The sequence below is a fragment of the Centropristis striata genome, chromosome 14 (assembly GCF_030273125.1).
Source record: "Centropristis striata isolate RG_2023a ecotype Rhode Island chromosome 14, C.striata_1.0, whole genome shotgun sequence".
Taxonomy (NCBI): domain Eukaryota; kingdom Metazoa; phylum Chordata; class Actinopteri; order Perciformes; family Serranidae; genus Centropristis; species Centropristis striata.
Window position 1 is genome coordinate 6,363,518 of NC_081530.1, and position 19,527 is coordinate 6,383,044.

The following is a 19,527-nucleotide window of genomic DNA, read 5'->3' on the forward strand; positions in this document are numbered from 1 at the left end:
ATGTTTAATATTCGAGATTTAAAAATTCATTGCTGTGGAAAAGGATGTACTTATGCTCTAATATCGCTACAAAACTAAAACAACAACGATACAACGATGCTATCGTTTATCGTGATAGTTTCTGGGAAAATATATCGTCCTAAAAAATGTGTTATCGTGACAGGCCTAGACACAGTTTTATTTGACATATTGCATATTGTTATTTGCAATAAATTGCTAAAATCACCACAAAGATATTTTTTCAAAATATCTATTAGCCTTTTTGATTTTTTATGAGGATTTTTGTAACATTGCTATTAACTATTGTGATTATTTTCCCAGTAAATATGTGCATCAGAATAGAACACTAACTTTGCTGGTCATTTAATCACGAGTTCTCACATTCACACACAGACAAAATGACTTGTGCATATGTTCTCCTGCCAGTTCTCAGGCCAGTGTGCAGATGACATGCGGAAGACATATGCTGAGTTCTGTAGCCGCCACTCGAAGGCTGTCAAATTGTACAAGGAGCTGCTGGCCAGAGACAAGAAGTTCCAGGTCTTCATACGGGTGAGACAGCCACTAAACAATAGAAAAGATACACACATCTCCATGCCAAATCATTTTTTCGATCAGTGCTGGATCTAACAGTAATACCTCGGTTAAGTCATGGTCACATCTCATAGGGGAGACAGTCGCATAACCATCAAATCATTTCTATTTGCATTTTGAAGATTCACATGAGAAAAGGTTGATGGAAAAAACAAAATTCGATAAAACTTTCAAAATTGCACATGAAAGTGTTTTTTTTGTCTTTTGTCTAGAAAAATAGTTAATGCACTTAACTGGAGATGGAAATGCTTTTTGCGAAATAAGTTCTGACGTAGCGAACATTTAACTCACATGACTGGTCAGCTGTTTCTGCTCTGATGGTCAAGATGAGCAGAAATGAAACAATAACAAGTTGCCCAATTGAATCTAATTCCTGCAGACTTCTCTCCATTTTCTCTTGTGGGTGACCAAAGTTTTTCGATTGGCACCTATTTTAAAAAAAATGTTTTCTCTCTTCTACTGTTTACTGAATGTAGCCAACAGCAATACATTACACTACCATCTTCTGTTGTCAGTACGTTTATGCAGCTTTGTTTATCCCTCTAAACCAGTCCAGATGGAAACAGCCCTAATCGACACTTCCTTTAATGTGACAAAATTTCCCTTCAAAATTCAATTTGACTTATGTTACCTATACATCGGAAGACTTTGAAAATTTGGAAAAGACTCCCGGAAAACTATCAGCTCACACCTGCTCACATCTAAAGACAAGTGTTTAGAGTTTTTAGTCTCAGACTGAGATTTTAGACAGACTGTGAATCTTGCAGGGTAACTATTTACAAGACTACAACTAGATTCTTTTAGCATTTTTTTCCTACCATGCAGTAAAAACTTAAAAAATGGAGGAGAAGCAGCTTTTGGCTCCAGCTGCTTTCGTGTGTGCAGTGGTTTGTGTTGAAAAAAATAAAAATAAAAAAAAGGAAGAGGAGGAGACGCCACAAAATGCCCGCTCCCAAAGCCGAAAAAGGGTTTCTGTTTTTCTGACATGAAAAGTTGAATATTTTCCAGTAAAAATAGATATAAGGAAGAATAAAGGAAAGGAACATTTATAAATGAATTCATGATATACATTTATGTCCTATTTTATTATAATTTGTTTGATTGAATAGTTATATTTATCAGCTCTATCAACTTCCATTTAGTTAATCATACATTAATCATTGATTATTTATTACTTATTTATGTATACATTTATTGATACATTTGAACTTTTACTAAGAAACAGCGCCCCCAAAAATCCCGCTTGTGGGCATAAATATATGACATCAGTATATTTTTATTTATGACTGAGGTTACTAGCGTTATTGTGATGTTCCTTTTTCCTGTGGAAGTGGTTTTACTGGCCAGTCTGGAACCGGGGACCTTTCCCCCGCTCATCTATTGGTTGGTGATTGTGTTACGTCACTGAGACTTGAGATAATATGAAACACGTCTGATATGATCCAAACCCAAGACTAGGAAAAGACTGATATGAAACAGAGCAGATTACTACCTTAAACTTAACCATGGAGATGACGGTAGCGCCGTGACTCCAGTAAAACTCCCAGATTTACTAAAGACATTCAGCTTTTAGCCTGGGACTGTGGAAATCTTTTGGTGTAAGCCCAGCATTAAATGAAAACATTGCTAGTGAGACACAGGTGTGGCACATTAGGGCAGGTGTGGGTAATAAAGGGAGCAAGACACACGAAGGGAGCAGGGAGTGAAGAAACCAGACACGAGATAAAACATGAGTAACAAAATAAAACAGGGGAAACACAAAATAAAAGCACTTAGGAAATACAGGGAACAATCAGAGGTTTAAATGGACACTAGCAATAGGGTGTATGTCCCAGGTAGATTTAATGGCTGGCCTGAAAGCATTCTAGCAAGCATAAGGATAAATGCTTTTTCTCATCACTACACTATAAACAATTGTCTTGTAAATTAACAGTAAAATACTGGCAGCACGGTTGCCAGCATTCTACTGTTAATTTTACAGTTCCTCTACTGTTATTTACTTTACAGTATGTTACTGTGATAAAACCACATACTGAATTACAGTAAAATCCTGCATTTCATTGATTTTTACAGTAGACTAAAACACAGTATAGTGCTGAAGCTAATTGAAATATTGTTGCAGTATACAATGCAGTCATTTTTTGTAAATAGAGCATATTACTGTCTGAAAGCCAATTACTACGAATTAAGCGCTGTCTTCACTGTAACCTCAGTCGTTTTAATATACCATATACTGATTGAGTTAGTTAAGTAAAATACAGGCATTAAAAAATGTGGACCAAAAGAGACTTAGAAAATATCACATATATATTTATATCATATATTTCATGGGAAACGGCAAGCTACCTACAAATATTGCCCAGAATGCATTGTTTTCTACAGTATAATACCTTTTTAATGGAAAACAGTATGTTGCTGTCACAATTTGGCTATTTTCTTACAGCAATCTGTTACAGTGTATCTCTCTCTCTCTGGGCAGCGGATGAGTCGTGGACCTTTGCTCCGTTGCCATGGTGTCCAGGAGTGCATCTTGTTGGTGACTCAGCGCATCTCCAAGTATCCTGTCCTTGTTCAGCGCATACTGGATAACACCACTGGTAAATCATCACAGTCACAATGCCTCTATTATCAATGTCAGTGTCAAATCAGACAATAATAAGTCTGTGCACATAATACGTGTCATTACCATGACATTTCATATATCCACAAACTTGCACTCAACAGCTTTATGTGTGATGTATGTTGACACTTTGCACCAACACTTCCTGCACCACTGTGAACTTTTATCCTCTTGTGATAATAATAAAAAAAAAGATTAATCACTAGACAATAATATTCTACTTACATCTCCAAAGTGTGTTCACATAGTGCTGCTGCACCAATTTTAATGAACATATCTTTGTAGTATTGTCTGGTGACTGTTCATATAATGATAATAATACACTGAAAAAAGAACCAACTTAATTGAACTGTTTCATTTGGTAACACCTAAATGAATTAAGTTCTTTCAAATTAATTTAAAATCAATTGTGTGAATCTAACTTATTAAATGAATTTGAAAGAACTTAATTCATTTAGGTGTTACCAAATGAAACAATTCAATTAAGTTGGTTCAACTATTTTCTTTTTTCAGTGTACATTGCATTTATAGCGCTTTTCTAAACACTCAAAGACGCTTAACAGGGAATAAATAAATAAACGAAGGACAAAAAGAAAGTCAACGGTTGTAGGCGGATTTGAATAGGTGAGTTTTGAGGGTTTTTTTGAAGATGGACAGTGAGGGGGAGTCGCGGATGGTTTTTCGGAGTGAGTTCCAGAGGGTGGGAGCAGCGACGGAGAATGCCATGTCACCAAAGGTGCGGTGTTTAGTTCTGGTGGGTGGGGGGAGGTTGGCGGGATGGAGTGTTGAGGAGCTCAGACAGGTAGGGGGGAACTGGTTATGGAGGGCTTTGTAAGTAATGATAAGGACTTTGAAGTGGATTCGCTGGAGGATTGGGAGCCAGTGGAGGTTATGAGGGACAGGAGTGATGTGGTCATGGGTATGAGAGTGGGTGAGGACAAGAGGAGCAGAGTTTTGGATGTATTGAAGTTTCTTGAGTGTTTTGGATGGTGAACCACAGAGTAGGCTTTTGCAGTGGTTGAGTCTGGATGTGATGAAGACGTGGGTGAGGGTCTCAGCAGCTAGAAAGGGTGAGGGATGGAAGGTGGAAGAAGGCTGTTTTAGTGATTTCTGATGTGCTGGTTGAAGGAGAGGGTTTGATTGAAGATGACACCATAGTTACGGATGTGGGGAGAAGGGAGCACTGTGGATCCGTCAATGGAGAGAGAGAAGTTATTGGTGGGTTTAGTGAGAGTTTTGGGACTGATGATTTCTGATTTGTCAGAATTATTGAGTTTAAGAAAGTTGGTTTGGAGTCAGGATTTTATTTCAGTGATACAGTTAGTGAGGCCATGGCGGCGGATGATGTGACCAATGGGAGGGATGTAAAGGATGAAGAGGAGCGGGCCGAGAACTGAACCTTGGGGGACACCTTGTTGATGAATTGCTGTCTGTCGGAGAGGTATGATCAGAGCGCAGTGTCCGTGATGTTGTAGAGAGTGTTGAGACGGGAGAGAAGGCTGTAATGGTTGATTGTGTCAAAAGCTGCGCTCAGGTCGAACACACGTATTTGAGAAACTTTTATTAACCAAAATCAGTTGATTTTGGTGGTGGCTAAATAATATTCTCTCTACGCTGTCTGTTGTCTGTTGTCAGGCCCTTGTACTTCCACAATAACACTGTTGGTTTATTTCTCTTTCAGATAATGAAGACGAAGCCTCCTCTCTGGCCCAGGCTCTCTCCATGGTCAGAGAACTTCTAAGTTCAATAGACCAACAGGTACCAAAGTTCTTTCTAAGTCGTATGTTGGCCATTTGTCTAGCTCCTCATGAAGACAGTCGGTCTGTGACACTGGTGATTTTTATATATTTTTTATCAATAGGTTTTAATTAAGGTCAACACAAAAAAACAAAACAGTGAATATAAGGCAATTACAAAACCACAAGGGAATGTAAATTGTTGGGGGTTGTGTTTATTTGATGTTGGTGTATGCATGTGTATGTGTGAATGTTTCAAACTGGAAAGTGCAGAGAGAGAAAGAGAGGGAGCTCAGGGAAAGCATGAGGAAAAAATATACAATAATGGTAATACAATTATTTTTGTTACCACCATCAGTAATAAAGCAATTAATACTGTTTTTGCTAATACTGTTCATTGACAACAACAACAAAAAATGGCATCATGAAGATCTTTAGATTTCTTGTTGGGCTGATGAAAGCCATTGTTAAAGAGGTCTAAAATGATAAGAGCAATGGACCTCATGGATGAATTGTGTGTATGCACAGATTGCAAAGTTCCCCTTCACTATACTGACTTGTATCTGTGCATAGTGTGTCACTAGAGAGGTGTTTTCACATTCCTCTACTGAAGGGGGAGATGTCACTACAATCTGAGATAAAAACTTATGCATATTCACACAGGTCAGCAGGCGATCACAGGGCTGGCACAACCAGACACACAACCAAGCAAGTCAAGGGAGGCACCACTTGTCATATTGTTCTAATTTAATATTCGGGAAGTTTAATTAATTCGCTTAATTGTGAAGAATATAATGTATACAGATAAAGACCTCTATTTTGGTTGGTTATTATGCACTGAATTATAAGTCAAGTCAAGTCAAGTCAAACTTTATTTATAGAGCACATTTAAAACAACCGGGGTTGACCAAAGTTTTGTTTTTGCAAGATGTCCACTTAAACTTGATTAAAAGCCAGGAAGAAAAAGTGTGTTTTTAAGGAGGATTTAAAAACCTCAAAAGATCCTGCAGATCGGATATGCCAGGGCAGGTTATTCATTATATAACATTTGATAAAAGAAAAGTGCAACCCCTGTAATAATAAAAATAATACATTAAGAAAAAGGGTACCAACATAATGAAAGAGTCAGGGATTAAAAAACAGTATGAAATTCATTTTTAATCAACATAAATTGCAATCAAATTAATAAAAAACAAGTCAAGTTTAAACCAAAACTGATGGCCAGACTATAAAGAACAAAAGAAGGGAGAACCAGCCCCTGAAGAGCCGTCAGATCTGGGCTCTCCCCTCCAACCTAAACCACATAAACACACCTGAATAACACACCAGAAATAAAGACTACCAGACCTGAGGAGACTGAGCCAGGGTGCCCGCCCCCTTTTCAGGCCAAACCAAAGGCACTTGGGAGAGAAAGAGCACAGAAACTGTAAATAACATGCATTTCCACATGGTGGCCAGTATGGGGGGGACCATGTAATTATTACAAAATGTGGTTGAGAACAGATGATTACACCTTTGTTTTTGTACTCAACTGAAGAGGACTTTTTTATACTGGTGTGCAGATGGAGGACCTGCAGAAAACACAACGTCTGCAAGAGATCCAGGCCAAGTTGGACCCGCGGGCTGAGACCAGAGTGAGGGATGGTGGACTTTTCAAGCATGGAGAGTTGTTCCGCCGGAGACTTGTCCATGAAGGGACGCTTTTCTGGAAAACCCCTGGGTCCCGGCCCAAAGGTACGGCTCCCAAAAATATAATGGATAGCTGGAGCTTAATGATTTACAACGAAGCCTGGGGCGGTCTGACCTACCCGCAAGCCTTACTTCCACAGTATTGTCTTGCTATTGGTCAGCTTTATGATGACTTTTTTCAGTGTTGTGTCTATGGGGCCTTTGGGGGCAGGCAAATCACCGAGCCTAACCGCAGATGCAGTGGCGGTTCTACACAGGGGCCTACGGAGGCCACTGCCCCTGTGAAGAAGCCTTTGGCCCCTGCTGTGGCCCCTGTGTCAAATTAATAATAAAATGATCAATTTATAACAATCAACAATGGAACAATTCTAACCTTTTTTTTTAATTTTTATGTCTTCTTTGGGTTTTTTTTTTGTTATTCTGTCTTCTCATTTTGTGTCTTTTTTGGTCATTTTGTGTCTTTTTCAAGACATTCAAAGATTTTGAATGCTTAAATATCATCTTTGCCATTTTTTCATGTGCTAATGTGCCCCTCTGATTAAACACTGGCTCCTCCTTGGCCCCCACAGTAAAATTGGTCTAGAACCGCCACTGCGCAGATGGTGCTGTGGTCAGTTGAAACTATTTTCGGCAGCTACACATGTAACAGCCAAGTGGCTCCCTGTTGCTGTTCCTGCAAAGGTGTCTGTAGAATGCATCATATCACTTCTGAAAAAACATTTTCAAAGCTAGGAAATAAACTAATAGACCGGACATAATCATCCAGCAAGTGTAAAGGGACAGAGGGACAATGTTTACCAGAGCCAAGTTTGTGTATACCTAATTTGGATTAAAGTGTTTAGGTCCCAACCTCCTGCTTAGAGATGGATCCTGAATTTTTCAGACTGATCTGTGTTCAAAAACATGTATCCGTGACCATAGAATCCTAATTCTGTGTGTGTGACTTAAGGCCTAAACACACTGAGAGGATCAGTTGTCACACCTAATTTGAAGCTAATTTGTCAATTGATGCTCCTATAGTAGGCTACACTGCAGGCATCAGATATAAAATGTCAACACCACTGAACCAGTAGCATTTGTAGGTAAAGGTAGCTTTTTATGGTAGGCAGGCAGTTACATCCCATTACATCCCATTGGCATTTATAAGTTACCTCCAACAGAGGGCGCCATTAAAGTTTAAACAGATACATGGATCCTGAAATATGGAATCAAATACTTTCTACCTAAACCCCACATATACAGTGCACGCTGCACACTGAGTCTGAGAATACAATCATATGCAGGAATACTCTTATATTCAAGGAAACATGCACACGGCAAAGAAAGTGCTCCTTTTCTGCCATTTATGTCACTTCTTAATTAATTATGGTCATTCTGCGCAATAACATTTTTGACAAAATTGATAAAAAATAAATATTTGGGTTTTTTTAAAACATTTTTATTCTTTTTCTATTATTATGCTTGTGTGATAGCCTCACAAATGAGAGAGAATGTCTGTCTGTGATAGTCTGGAGACCTGTCTAAGGTGGTTAAGCATAATGAATGAATGCTTGTGTGACTTAGTATTGGAGGGGAGATTACAAAATGTATCAAGATGTGATTTATGTGTATTTATGGAGCCAATGAGTGACGTAATAACATGGTATAAGATTAAATGTTCTGACAGTACAAATTCCTGTAAAATTAACCCCTTTTTAGCTGCAAAATATAAGTTTGGAGACAGATATGGCTTCTGATTTACATGTGTTCACATTTGTGCTTGATAGAAAAGAACAACTTGAATGTGTTTTTTTGAACTGTGCTTATATCCTGTGTCTTTGTGTGTGTGTGTGTGTGTGTGTGTGTGTGTGTGTGCAGATACACTGGTCTTATTGATGACAGACATTCTGGTGATTCTACAGGAGAAAGACCAGAGATACATCTATCCATGTCTGGTGAGAAAATGTACTCACACACACATACAACAACCCAAAACTGACTTAACAATTCTGTGCAGATGACATGAAGGACATACCGTGCTGTACATATATGTTCATAATGCCATTCTCTCAGTCACTTGGTTAAAACAATCCTCTCCTGTGTGACCCAGGACAAATCTCCAGTACTGTCCCTTCAGAACCTGATAGTGAGGGATATAGCCAATCAGGAACGAGGCATGTTCCTCATCAGCGACTCCGTTCCTCCTGAGATGTATGAGTTCCATGCTGCCACCAAGGAGGACAAGAACATCTGGATACGCCACATCCAGCGCACCGTCAGCAAGTGGGCAAAAGCACCAACACAATAGAAATGCAAATTTTCTCTCTGCACTGAAAAAAAACAACTGTTAAATCACATGGCAGTAAAATTACATTAGTTGCACATATTCAAATCATGAAAATAATTTATTCATGTTAAATTTGCTTCTTACTTGTGAGATACTTCTTTATTATATATATGCAATGTTTTCATGTTGCTCAACCAGACCAGTTTTATTAAATTTTTCAGTCTTCAGCATGACATGATCTGTGGTCGTATATATTGTTGTTGATGTATTCCTCCCTTTTAAAAGAGGATTAGGGCCAGGCAGGAGAAAAAAAATCATTATGCACTTCGAGAATAAAGTCGAAATTACGAGAATAAAGCCCAAATACAATGTTGAGAATAAAATTGAAATACGATATTGAAAAAAAAGCCAGTTCAGTAAAGTAGACTGCAAGCTACAACCTGATTTTCCTCAATACATCTAATATATGTCTAAAAAATGGACATAAATCACATAAAAGCAGATTTTCCTAAAACAATAGTCCTAGTAACCTACTACCAATAATAGTTATTTTTTGTGTAGGGGGATTTTAGTACTACACCCTTAAATATTGTGGTTATTGCTCATTTTATGACATTGATGAAAATCAGGTTGTAGCTTGCAGTCTATCTAACTGTTCGGGTAGACGAGCCGTTTCTCTGAAACAATGTTCCTCTGATGACTTATTGACACTAGAACAACCAATCTGTGAATATCTCTCCAACTTTACCGAACACAAAAAGTTTACTTTATTCTCGTCATTTCCACTTTTTTCTTGAACTGAATAATGAAGAAAAAAGTCCTCCTGTCATTATTTTTTTCCTCCTACCTGACCACAAACCTCTTCCTACGCCTCTTGTATTAGTGAATGATATGTATAAGTAAATCTTTACACCATTAACAAAAAGGAAATTTCACTTTAAAAATGTCCATCCATCACTGAAAACAGTATTTGTGCTTTTGTGTGTTCAGGTGTCCATCAAGAGAGGAGTTTCCCCTCATAGAGACTGAATACAAGGCCCATCTTAGGAGACTCAAAGGTCAGGAGACAGACAACACTGATGATTGAGCATTTATATACGGCACTTCACTGTATGTCTCTTCAGTGAGCACAGTCTCATTTTTACCATGTCTATTTGAGTCATTGTGATTTAGTCTTTCTAATCTATCAGATCCTCAGTTTCATCTTTAACCCTTTATCGGGCGAAGAACTATATTTGGTAACTTCAGTGGATATCAAACTGGGTCCCCATGTCTCTCTGTTTGGTCATAGAACCACATGGATTTCTTCCAGCTAACCAGCAAATATCAGGCTACCTCACAGACAGTGACACCATGACATCTGACCAATCAGTATGATAATAATATAAGAATATTAACTTTATTGACCTTGACCTCCAATGTAAAAATCTGCAAGAAACAGTCGTACAAACAGAGTAATTCTTCAATGACTTTGCAAATTTACTAGATAAAAGTGGCAAATCTACAAGAAAAAAAAGTCGCAGATTTAACAGATTTAAAGTGGCAAATCTGTGCGAAAAAAGTCGCAGATTTACGAGAAAAAAGTGTTCTCGCAGATTCACCACTTTAAATCTCATAAATCTGCGACTTTTTTTCTCGTAGATTTGCCGTTTTAATCTTGTAAACTTTTTTCTCAAAATATGACCCCCCTCCCCCGGGTCCATATGTTGTTTTTTTTTACACATTCTGGCTGTATGTAATATCCTCCAATATTCTCTACGGTTGAAATTTGGAATTTGCAAGTATTTCAATGAGTGCCCTATTAAGCGTTAAAGAATATTCATATTTTTTAACCAATTGATGAGGCTTAAATGTATACAAATGTTTATTGCAGTAGTGTTTATGTTCATGTTTTTAAAACAGAAGGAAATATGCATTTTATTGCTGAAACCATCTCAGTGAGTGTGCAGTTCTTATGTAAAATCATACACACCAGGAAAAACATACACAGACCCCACACAAGTGTGCTTTCTCTTTGTGTTATTTAAAAATGTAATGGCTGGATGCTGGCCCAAACATCCAACTGTTCAAAATGGTGCACCTTTTGCAACCTACAAAAAGCACTCTGATTGGGGCCTTAGCCACTCAATACCCTGGTCTCAATACTTCAATACTCCTGACTGTATATTAGACGTTGAGTTCTACAAGTATCGATTGAAACAACACCTTTCAGGATGCTTTTCAGGGTATAATGCCAGGTAGTTCAATAATTTAATTAACCTATGATGGGGGAAACCAGACCTGGGCATTGGGCGGCCCGCGGGCCACATCCGGCCCGTTGGCTGTCCTTGTCCGGCCCGCGTGATGTTACCCAGAAATTAGAAATCAATACAACTGCAGTGCTTTTATTTTGAAGGCGATTTATGTATAAGTTACCCGAGTTACCGAGGTACCTTGTCAAAAACACCTATTGTTTTTTGCATAAAGTTAATAAATTAACAAGTTAATAAATTCCTTGGTCACCTTGTGAATCCACCGTAAGAGCTACGAGGTGGGAAAACAATAGCAAACATTAGCATTAGCACTTGAGCAAACAAGCACTTTTACTATAGTAAGACAACAAATATAGCCACTAATATATATGAAAGAAGAAAAAAAACTTTAACAAACCTTGTGTCCTGTCAGCCACTATAGAAGCCTTTTCATACTTTATATAAACTTTATATGAATTACTACGCACTCGTTATTATTTACCGTTCGTTTTTAATTTAACTGTTCCACCTATTATTTCCTGTCACTAACTTTCAAAATTAAAGGACCCGTTTCACACTGGACAGCACCTTTTCAAAATTAAAGCATCACAACATTGTAAAACACCTAGAAAATGTACAAACATGAAAAACAAGCTATATAACACAAAAACACCAATAGGAACCTTACTAAAGGACATTTACAGTTGTGTTTAAAATAAATGGAAACGTGAAACAGTGATTGGAGTATTTACTACTTTTTACTGCTATATTTGATTTACTCCACATTAACAGTCTTATCATAACATGTATTCCTATCAGTAGCAGCTCAAAACCAGATCATTTACTGTATTTCATAAAGCGATTAAATTAATACTGAGCAGAATTTAGTTCAGAGTTTTGGTCAAGCCCCCGTAACCTTTGTGGTATTCGTCACGTGGCCCCTTGGGAAAATTAATTGCCCACCCCTGGGGTAAACCAACAAAAGCCACCCTGTCTCTGTATAGAAAACAATAAACCACTTTTTTCATGTTTGTCACCTAATTGCTTATGCATATGTTAGGAGTATGTATTTATGGCTAGGTGCAGTATATAGGTGTTGAGTATTAGATTAGATGTTTGGGTTTCATTGGCAGGATTTGTTGTTATTTGGATCACAATTGATTATTCCTCACCCACCACCCACAGCCGACCTCCAGCAGAAGGACCGGGAAATGCTGGAGCTCCTGCAGGAGAGGGTGACTCTGTTCTGTGAGCTGGCAGAAGTGACAAGTGGTCAGGAGGGCCTCCAACCTCCCATCACTCGTTACTTGTTCAGGGCAGACACACCACAAGCTCCCCGTGCAGAGAAACTCCTACTGGATGCCACCGCTGAAGGTAACGCACCAAGTTGTCATCGTGAGCATGCTAATGTTATAGCACAATGTTATAGCTAATGGATTTAGCTCAAAGCACTGATATGCCAATGCACAGTCTCTACCTCACAAATCAGCTATCAGGGCTGAAGACTTAGTTGTATTTATTAACAGTGGACAAAATATCACCTATGATGACCCATTTGACCAACATTTTTCATCATCACAGAAAGATTAGGTGTAACGATTATACTGTGGTAATTACCAAGCTTATAATAGTTTTGGATTTTTCATTAGTTTTAGTTTTAATTTTGTTGTGAATTTTTGTTTTCAAATTCAGTTAGTTTTAGAATGAGTTTTCTAGTTTTAGTTCAGTATTTAGTTTTTAGTTTTTCAAAATGCTTAGTTTTAGTTTAGTTTTTATTAGTTTTAGTGTTAGTTTTAGTTTTTTTTGTAATGGGCTGTGTGTTGGGTGCGTGATTCAAAGAAATCATAATAAATGTTTCTTTTCTTTCCTTTGGTTTATCCATCTCAGCCCCAATAAGGTTATTAACTCTTACAGTTCTTGGTGTTTTGAATTTTGGTTCCAGTCTCAGTAAACATATTTACCATGTGTTGCATGTTCAAATAAATACACTGAATTATGAATGAAAAACCAAAACTAAGGACATTTTCACTATAATTTTAGTTAGTTTTGTAACCACACAATACAGTTTCAGTTAGTTATGTTTTTTTTAAAAACTCTTTTTTATTTTTTATTTTTATTTCAGTTAACGAAAATGTTTTTTCAATTCTAGTTTTCGTTATTTCGTTAGTTTTCTTTAACTATAATAACCGTGGTAATTACTTGAATAAGATGTAAATTTGAAACTTTGAAATTGTGAATAATACGTGTGTGTGTGTGTGTGTGTGTGTGTGTAATTTTCCACAGTTGACAGGTTGAGTGAGGTCCTTCTGGGTTCCAGCGTGGACATCTCTCTTCCGTTCCATCACAACCACTTGGACATGGTGGACATCTGTGAGTTCCTGCAGACTCCAATCATTCATCATCATCATCATCATCATCATCATCCATCACTGCTGTCCAGCAACATATATAACAACCAACAACATTTAGAGGAACATACATACACCATGCATAAAACACACACATTTAATGAGTCATGCATACAAAACACTTCTACTGGATACACTCAGCACAGGAAATTTGTATGAGGTGTGAGCAGCACACAGCTGAATGCAGGTGGACGTGTGTATATATATAAGTAAAATCTTATCTGGCTTCTGTGCTTGTCTCTGCTCAGGTGACCAGGATCTGTTGGTCAATGGAGCTCATGATTTCTTTGCAGCAAAGGTGAGGTTTGTCATGTTTCAAAATTAGCAGCAGCCTCTTACCTGCTTCGTTACATCTGACTGGTTTTGTGGAGCAACAGACCCTTTATATCACTAGCCAGGAGTTATTACTGCATGTACTTAAAATCAAATAGAAACAATTGTGGAAGTGCATCATGGTGCTGCTTTTAATGGGGGTGAATATGCTCAGACAACCATTCATAGTTTCAAATGTAACGTCTTTGTGGTAATACTCTTCTCTGTATGTGTATCTGTATTCTTATTAAGGACTGCATGAGGAGTCAAGACAAGTCACCACCTGTGGTAAGTAAAGGGTCATGGTTTCTTTATTCAAGAGTGTAGATTTTCATTTGGAGAGCATGATTTTATTCCTTTTCAGTGAAACAGATCCTTCTCGTGCTCAGATTTACTCTCCTCATGCTCACATTTTGTGCTCGCGCTCAGATTTCGGCTGCTTTCTTTCAAAATGTGTGCTTGAACTCAAAAATCATGTTGTGCTCACATTTCTTCTTCTTGGATGCAAACATTTTTTTTGCATTAAAATATGTCCTGGGAGAATATATCTCAGAACAAGAAGGAGCTGTTTCGCTGAAAAGGAATAAAATAATGCTCTCAAAACTGAAAATCTACGCTCTTGATTCAAGATATGATATTTCTTCAATAGTTTTCAGTGTGTGGGTGTTTGTGTGGGACACATGTCAGTAATTACTATGCTTCCTGTGTTTGACAGCAGCTCTATCAGAGGCTGGTGAATCTCAGTGTTTATCTCCATGCACTCCAGGTGAGAAGGATTCTGTATATCTATAACATGCTTGAGTCATATAAAACTGTATAAAAAACACCCCATGTCAGTTACAAACAGCAGTGGTTCTCAAAGTTGGGTCTTGAGACCCGCAGAGGTCCATGGGACTCTGCCAGATGGCCTATGAAAAATGTTATTATTATAATTCTAATCTAACAAATTGATATCTTTAAGAATCTGTCAATATGTTTAATTGTCAGATATCTTTCTAGAGTTTTCACTCTTGGGTCAAGAGTTTTGGTGTCATCCTGGATAGCACTCCATCATTTCATTACTAACATCACCGACCGGGTGATGTTAGTGATGCTGTCTTTCATCTTCGCAACATTAACCGACTCCGTCAGTCCCTCACACCCAACAACTCTTCCATCCTGGTTCACTCTCTGGTCACATGTCACCTTGACAACTCAGTACGTTTACATGACACTTAAAAACAGCACTAACCGGCCAGCAGAGACGGCACAAAGTGTCAAACTGAGGTCAACTGGAAAGGGGGCCGCAGTAACTGGTCGCAGTAGCCGGTCACATTAGCCGGTCGCATTAGCCGGTTGCAGTAACCGGTCACATTAGCCGGTCGCATTAGCCGGTCGTAGCAACCAGTCACATTAGCTAGACGCAGTAACCGCGGTCACATTAGCAGGTTGCAGTAACCGGTCACATTAGCTGGTCGCATTAGCCGGTCGTAGCAACCAGTCACATTAGCTAGTCGCAGTAACCAGTTACATTAGCCGGTCGCATTAACCAGTCACATTAGCCGGTCGCATTAACCAGTCACATTAGATGGTCGCATTAGCCGGTCGCATTAGCCGGTCGTAGCAACCAGTCACATTAGCCAGTCGCAGTAACCGATCGCAGAAGCCGGTCAGTAGCAACGGCACAAAGTGTCAAACTGAGGTCAACCCGAAAGGGCGCCATATTAACCCGCTGAAACTACGCATATCGCCACCCAGTGATATGAGTGTCCCCAGAGGAGGACACGTTCCCATCAGTTATTCGATTTTCTCAGTTGCATGTAAACCGGGACAAGGACAGAATTCTGATTAGACGTCAAAATCGATTTTTAAGCATAGCTCGATTAAACTGTGCATGTAAACGCACGACTGTAACTTCCTGCTCATTGGTCTCCCTTAAAAATTCATTCACAAACTCCATCTGGTTCAGAACGCTTCAGCCCAGATCATCACCAGAACTCCCTCCACCTGTCACTTTACTCCAGTACTACAGCAACTTCACTGGCTTCCTGTCCAATACTGCACAGACTACAAAATCCAGCTTTTCACTTTCAAGTCAACACTCCCGCTCCCTCCCTCAGGTCCTCCTCATCCATCCACCTCATCGTCCCACATATATGTATATTTTGGAAGTGTACAGTATTTCAGTCTGTCCCATGGGAAGGGAATTCAATGTAACTCTTTAACAGGCACACTTTTTCAGCTGTTTCAGTTTGAATATCCATTTTCAGCCTGTACAATTTTTGAAATATCAAAATCATATTGTGCAGGGTGCTGTCATCAAACAAGACTCCATCTTGGAGCTGCTGCTGCAGCCACAGGATACCGTGTCACCAGCTGCAGAAGGAGTGTGGAGGCCTCTCTGGCGAGATGGTGGAAATCGAGAGGCAAATGCAGGCTCAACCATTGGGGAATTGGCTCTCTTGCAGAGACAACACAGTCTGCTGCAGGAGGAGCTGCTGAGGCTGCGGGACTCTGAAAGCCGGTTCAAAGACAGTGAGAGGGCACGAGTAAAGCTGGAGAGGCAGGTCCGACACATGAAGGTGTGCAGCGGGGCTACACCTGCCGCCCAGCAACATGGGGAACAGACTTTTCAAGTGAGTATTACAGTTACATAAAGTTGGGAGACTCACAAGAGTTACATATAAGGTTTATTGTGAATTAGATTGTTACATACAAGGAATTTGCCTTGGTGTTTTGTTGCATAACAACGTACAAATTAGAAGAGAAAATAAAAGGAAGTCCTGAAAAGTCAGGTAATGATAATAGTAATATAGCAATGAATAGAATTTTTGTTTTAAAACAGCAGAAGTAGCAGTAGTATTAGCATTAAAATGATTGAAATATGATTAGTAATGATTAGCTAGACTTAGCTATTAATATTAGCAATGTATAATGGAATGAAAATAACAGTGGTAGTACCAATAATAATAGCCAGCAATAAGAAAAAATATGATTTAAAATGAAACCAGCAAGACGAGAAAGCACAAAGCCTCTGGAGAAGTTACTATCATGTATCAATGGGACAAGAATGTGTACAGATGAAGAGAGGGAGGAGGAGAATGGAGCACCATGGGAAGTCCACCAACAGTCTAAGCCAATAGCAGCATAACAAGGAGCTGGTCCAAAACAAGCCTGAGCCAGCCCTTAACAAAAGCTTTATCAAAGATGAAAGTTTTAGGCCTACTCTTAAAGGTAGAAAGGGTGTCTTCCTCCTGGACTCTAAGAACCACAAGTAACCCTGCATTCTGGGGGCTCAGTGCTCTAATAGGGTAATAGGGTATAAGGTAGGGTTTAAGATATGATAGCACCTGACTATAAATGGCTTTGTGAAGAAAAGTGTTTGAAATGTAATTCTGGAGATGAATGTGATCTCTTTACCTACTTCCGATCACTACACGAGCCACAGCATTCAAGAAGCCTGACAAGAAGGAATTGCCGTAATCTAACCTAGAAGTAACAAAATCATGTTTTTCAGAGGGGGCTCTGGACCCGTTTCAGTAACTTCAGTTTTGTCAGAGTTTAAAATTAGGAAATTGTGGGTCATCAAGGTGACCCACATTCTCCTTATTGTCCTTATGTCCTTAAGGCATGCATGATGTATCTAAGTGATCAGTTTCACATGGTATTAATAGAATTGGGTGCTGTCAGCTTAACAATGAAAGTTTATGGAATTCTTCTTTTGGCTTTAGTGAGTGATTCAAATACCCTGTGTCTAGGGTGGAAGGGGTTTTCCACAAGTTTTACTACCCTCTTCAGGGTCCTGGAAAGAGGTCAAATTATATGCTGCAGTCCACCCCTCTTTCTTGGCAGTGGCAGCAACATACTAGATGGTGATGGAGGAGGTGATAATGGGCTCAATAATGGCAGTGCTGGACGCAGACTCAAGGGCAATGGGAGCTAATGTCCAGAAGTCTGGGACGTGTTTGTAGTCCACCCACAGGTGGAGCTGGGCCACAAGTACCTGGGATAACCTGTCCAGCAGGGACAGGTCTGTAGGCAGTTTACCTATTAGCTCTGTAGGCAAATGCAGGGGCTCCAAGAGAAAGTCAGTAAGGATTTTAAAGTGGGACAGGACAAGGCACTCAAAAGACTTGGAAGGTCAGGCCAGTTGATCTGCGGTCAATTGTGGTCCTTGGTGTTTGGGGGACAGGGATGATAGGCCTTTAAACAGGTTGGTGTTTGGCATGCCTCCACTGTGGTGTTAAAGCTTCTTTTTCTGTCACACTTGATCAGAGGATGGCTTCAAGGTGGAAGTAGAGACAGAGACCATCCCAGCTGCTTGCAGGGCTTCTATCTCTTGAACACCCTGTTACCATACCTCTCTAGGATGGAGAGAGTGTCGTAGAATTAATTTGAAGATGTATTGAAATATCTGACATATAGCAGTTTAAATATGCATCAAATATGTTTTGATAAACACACAGAAATCTGACCAACAGTCACAGTCTCTTTACAGGAAACTTCTGCTTGATTGAGATATGAACAGCTCGGATTTGGGAAATCCCAAGTGTGCTCTTATATCAAGTGTTTTTCATAACAGGAAATTACAGGACGTTGACCCTTAGTTACACAGAAACAATGACACGCCAACCTGCAAAGTAAAAAGAGAGAAACTGGGTGTTGTCTCTCAGAGTTGTTCTGACCGTTGGATGCGTTGTATCATCTGTTTTAATGTCTGCTAAATAAATCCCACACAAGGCTGCTATTCGAATTCATCTGGTCGTCAAGTGTTTTTCTTTAAAGATTTTCTACAACAAGAGTTGGTTTTGTGGTGGGGCATAGTTTTAGTCCTTAGTATCAGTCAAGTCCCAAAAACATTGATTACATTCAAACTCCACAGTTTGTATGCAAGCTTCAAAAGTTGTAGTCCCAGTCCTGGACTGAGAGAACCCTGATGATGTAGTGATGTAATCAGGGTCATTATTCTGTCAGACAAATCAACTGTCAGGGTCAACTGATTTTGAAATGTTAAATTGGCAGAGTGCTCCTTTAAAGATGCATTTTTCCAAGGAATGATAAATATTTAAGTCAGCAGCAGGTCGACAGTACCCACGTTACCTGAGTTTCAACAAACTCTTCCCTTTTTTTCCTGCTGTTGTTGTCTGCATCTCTGCAGCCAGGACCAGGCACTGACACTTTGTGGGCCAGCCAGGAAGCTGCCCACCAATCAGATGGCCTCCAGGATGGCAGTGATTTGGAGGTAGACATGACATCAGATGATGATGGGACGGCATCTGAAAGCTCCAAAGGTCAGATTAGAGACATTCTGTGACTTTGAATGTTCGATGGGTCATTCTGTTATCATGGTGTTTTTAGGCAGGGTTTGAAAGAGAACTACATTATTTAATAAGGTACAGGTACTATTACTTTACTTATTATTAGTTCATATTTAATAATTGATTCTAATTAGATAACTAATTTTTTCAGATACTAGATAAAAGTAGGCCAGTTAAAATGTACTCTCAGTACACATTACACTGTTACTTTTTTTCCATCCATCCATCCAGCTGGATCAGGGGGACAGTAGTTTTCCAGCTCTTCCTGTGGGACCCTGGAGCGTTCCCAGGCCAGGCCAGATATATGATCCCTTCAGCGTGTTATGAGTCTTCCTCTGAGCCACTTACCAGTTAATTTGTGCCTGAAACACCTC

At 39.2% G+C, this 19,527-nt stretch overlaps 1 protein-coding gene across 2 annotated transcripts in view; it reads left to right on the forward strand.

The window, feature by feature from the left end:
- The window catches only part of LOC131985601 (rho guanine nucleotide exchange factor 2-like), a 44,702-nt gene that overhangs the window by 21,716 nt on the left and 3,459 nt on the right, over positions 1-19,527 (forward strand). The window contains exons 9-22 of one of the 2 annotated variants that reach the window (XM_059350796.1): positions 427-552; positions 3,074-3,191; positions 4,896-4,972; positions 6,513-6,684; positions 8,497-8,573; positions 8,729-8,901; positions 9,896-9,963; positions 12,322-12,510; positions 13,420-13,506; positions 13,793-13,842; positions 14,109-14,144; positions 14,572-14,622; positions 16,145-16,471; positions 18,994-19,126. In XM_059350796.1, coding sequence (XP_059206779.1) covers positions 427-552; positions 3,074-3,191; positions 4,896-4,972; positions 6,513-6,684; positions 8,497-8,573; positions 8,729-8,901; positions 9,896-9,963; positions 12,322-12,510; positions 13,420-13,506; positions 13,793-13,842; positions 14,109-14,144; positions 14,572-14,622; positions 16,145-16,471; positions 18,994-19,126 — 1,684 coding nt within the window. The remainder of the gene's footprint in view (positions 1-426; positions 553-3,073; positions 3,192-4,895; positions 4,973-6,512; positions 6,685-8,496; positions 8,574-8,728; positions 8,902-9,895; positions 9,964-12,321; positions 12,511-13,419; positions 13,507-13,792; positions 13,843-14,108; positions 14,145-14,571; positions 14,623-16,144; positions 16,472-18,993; positions 19,127-19,527) is intronic. The other variant, XM_059350797.1, reaches the window with a different exon arrangement.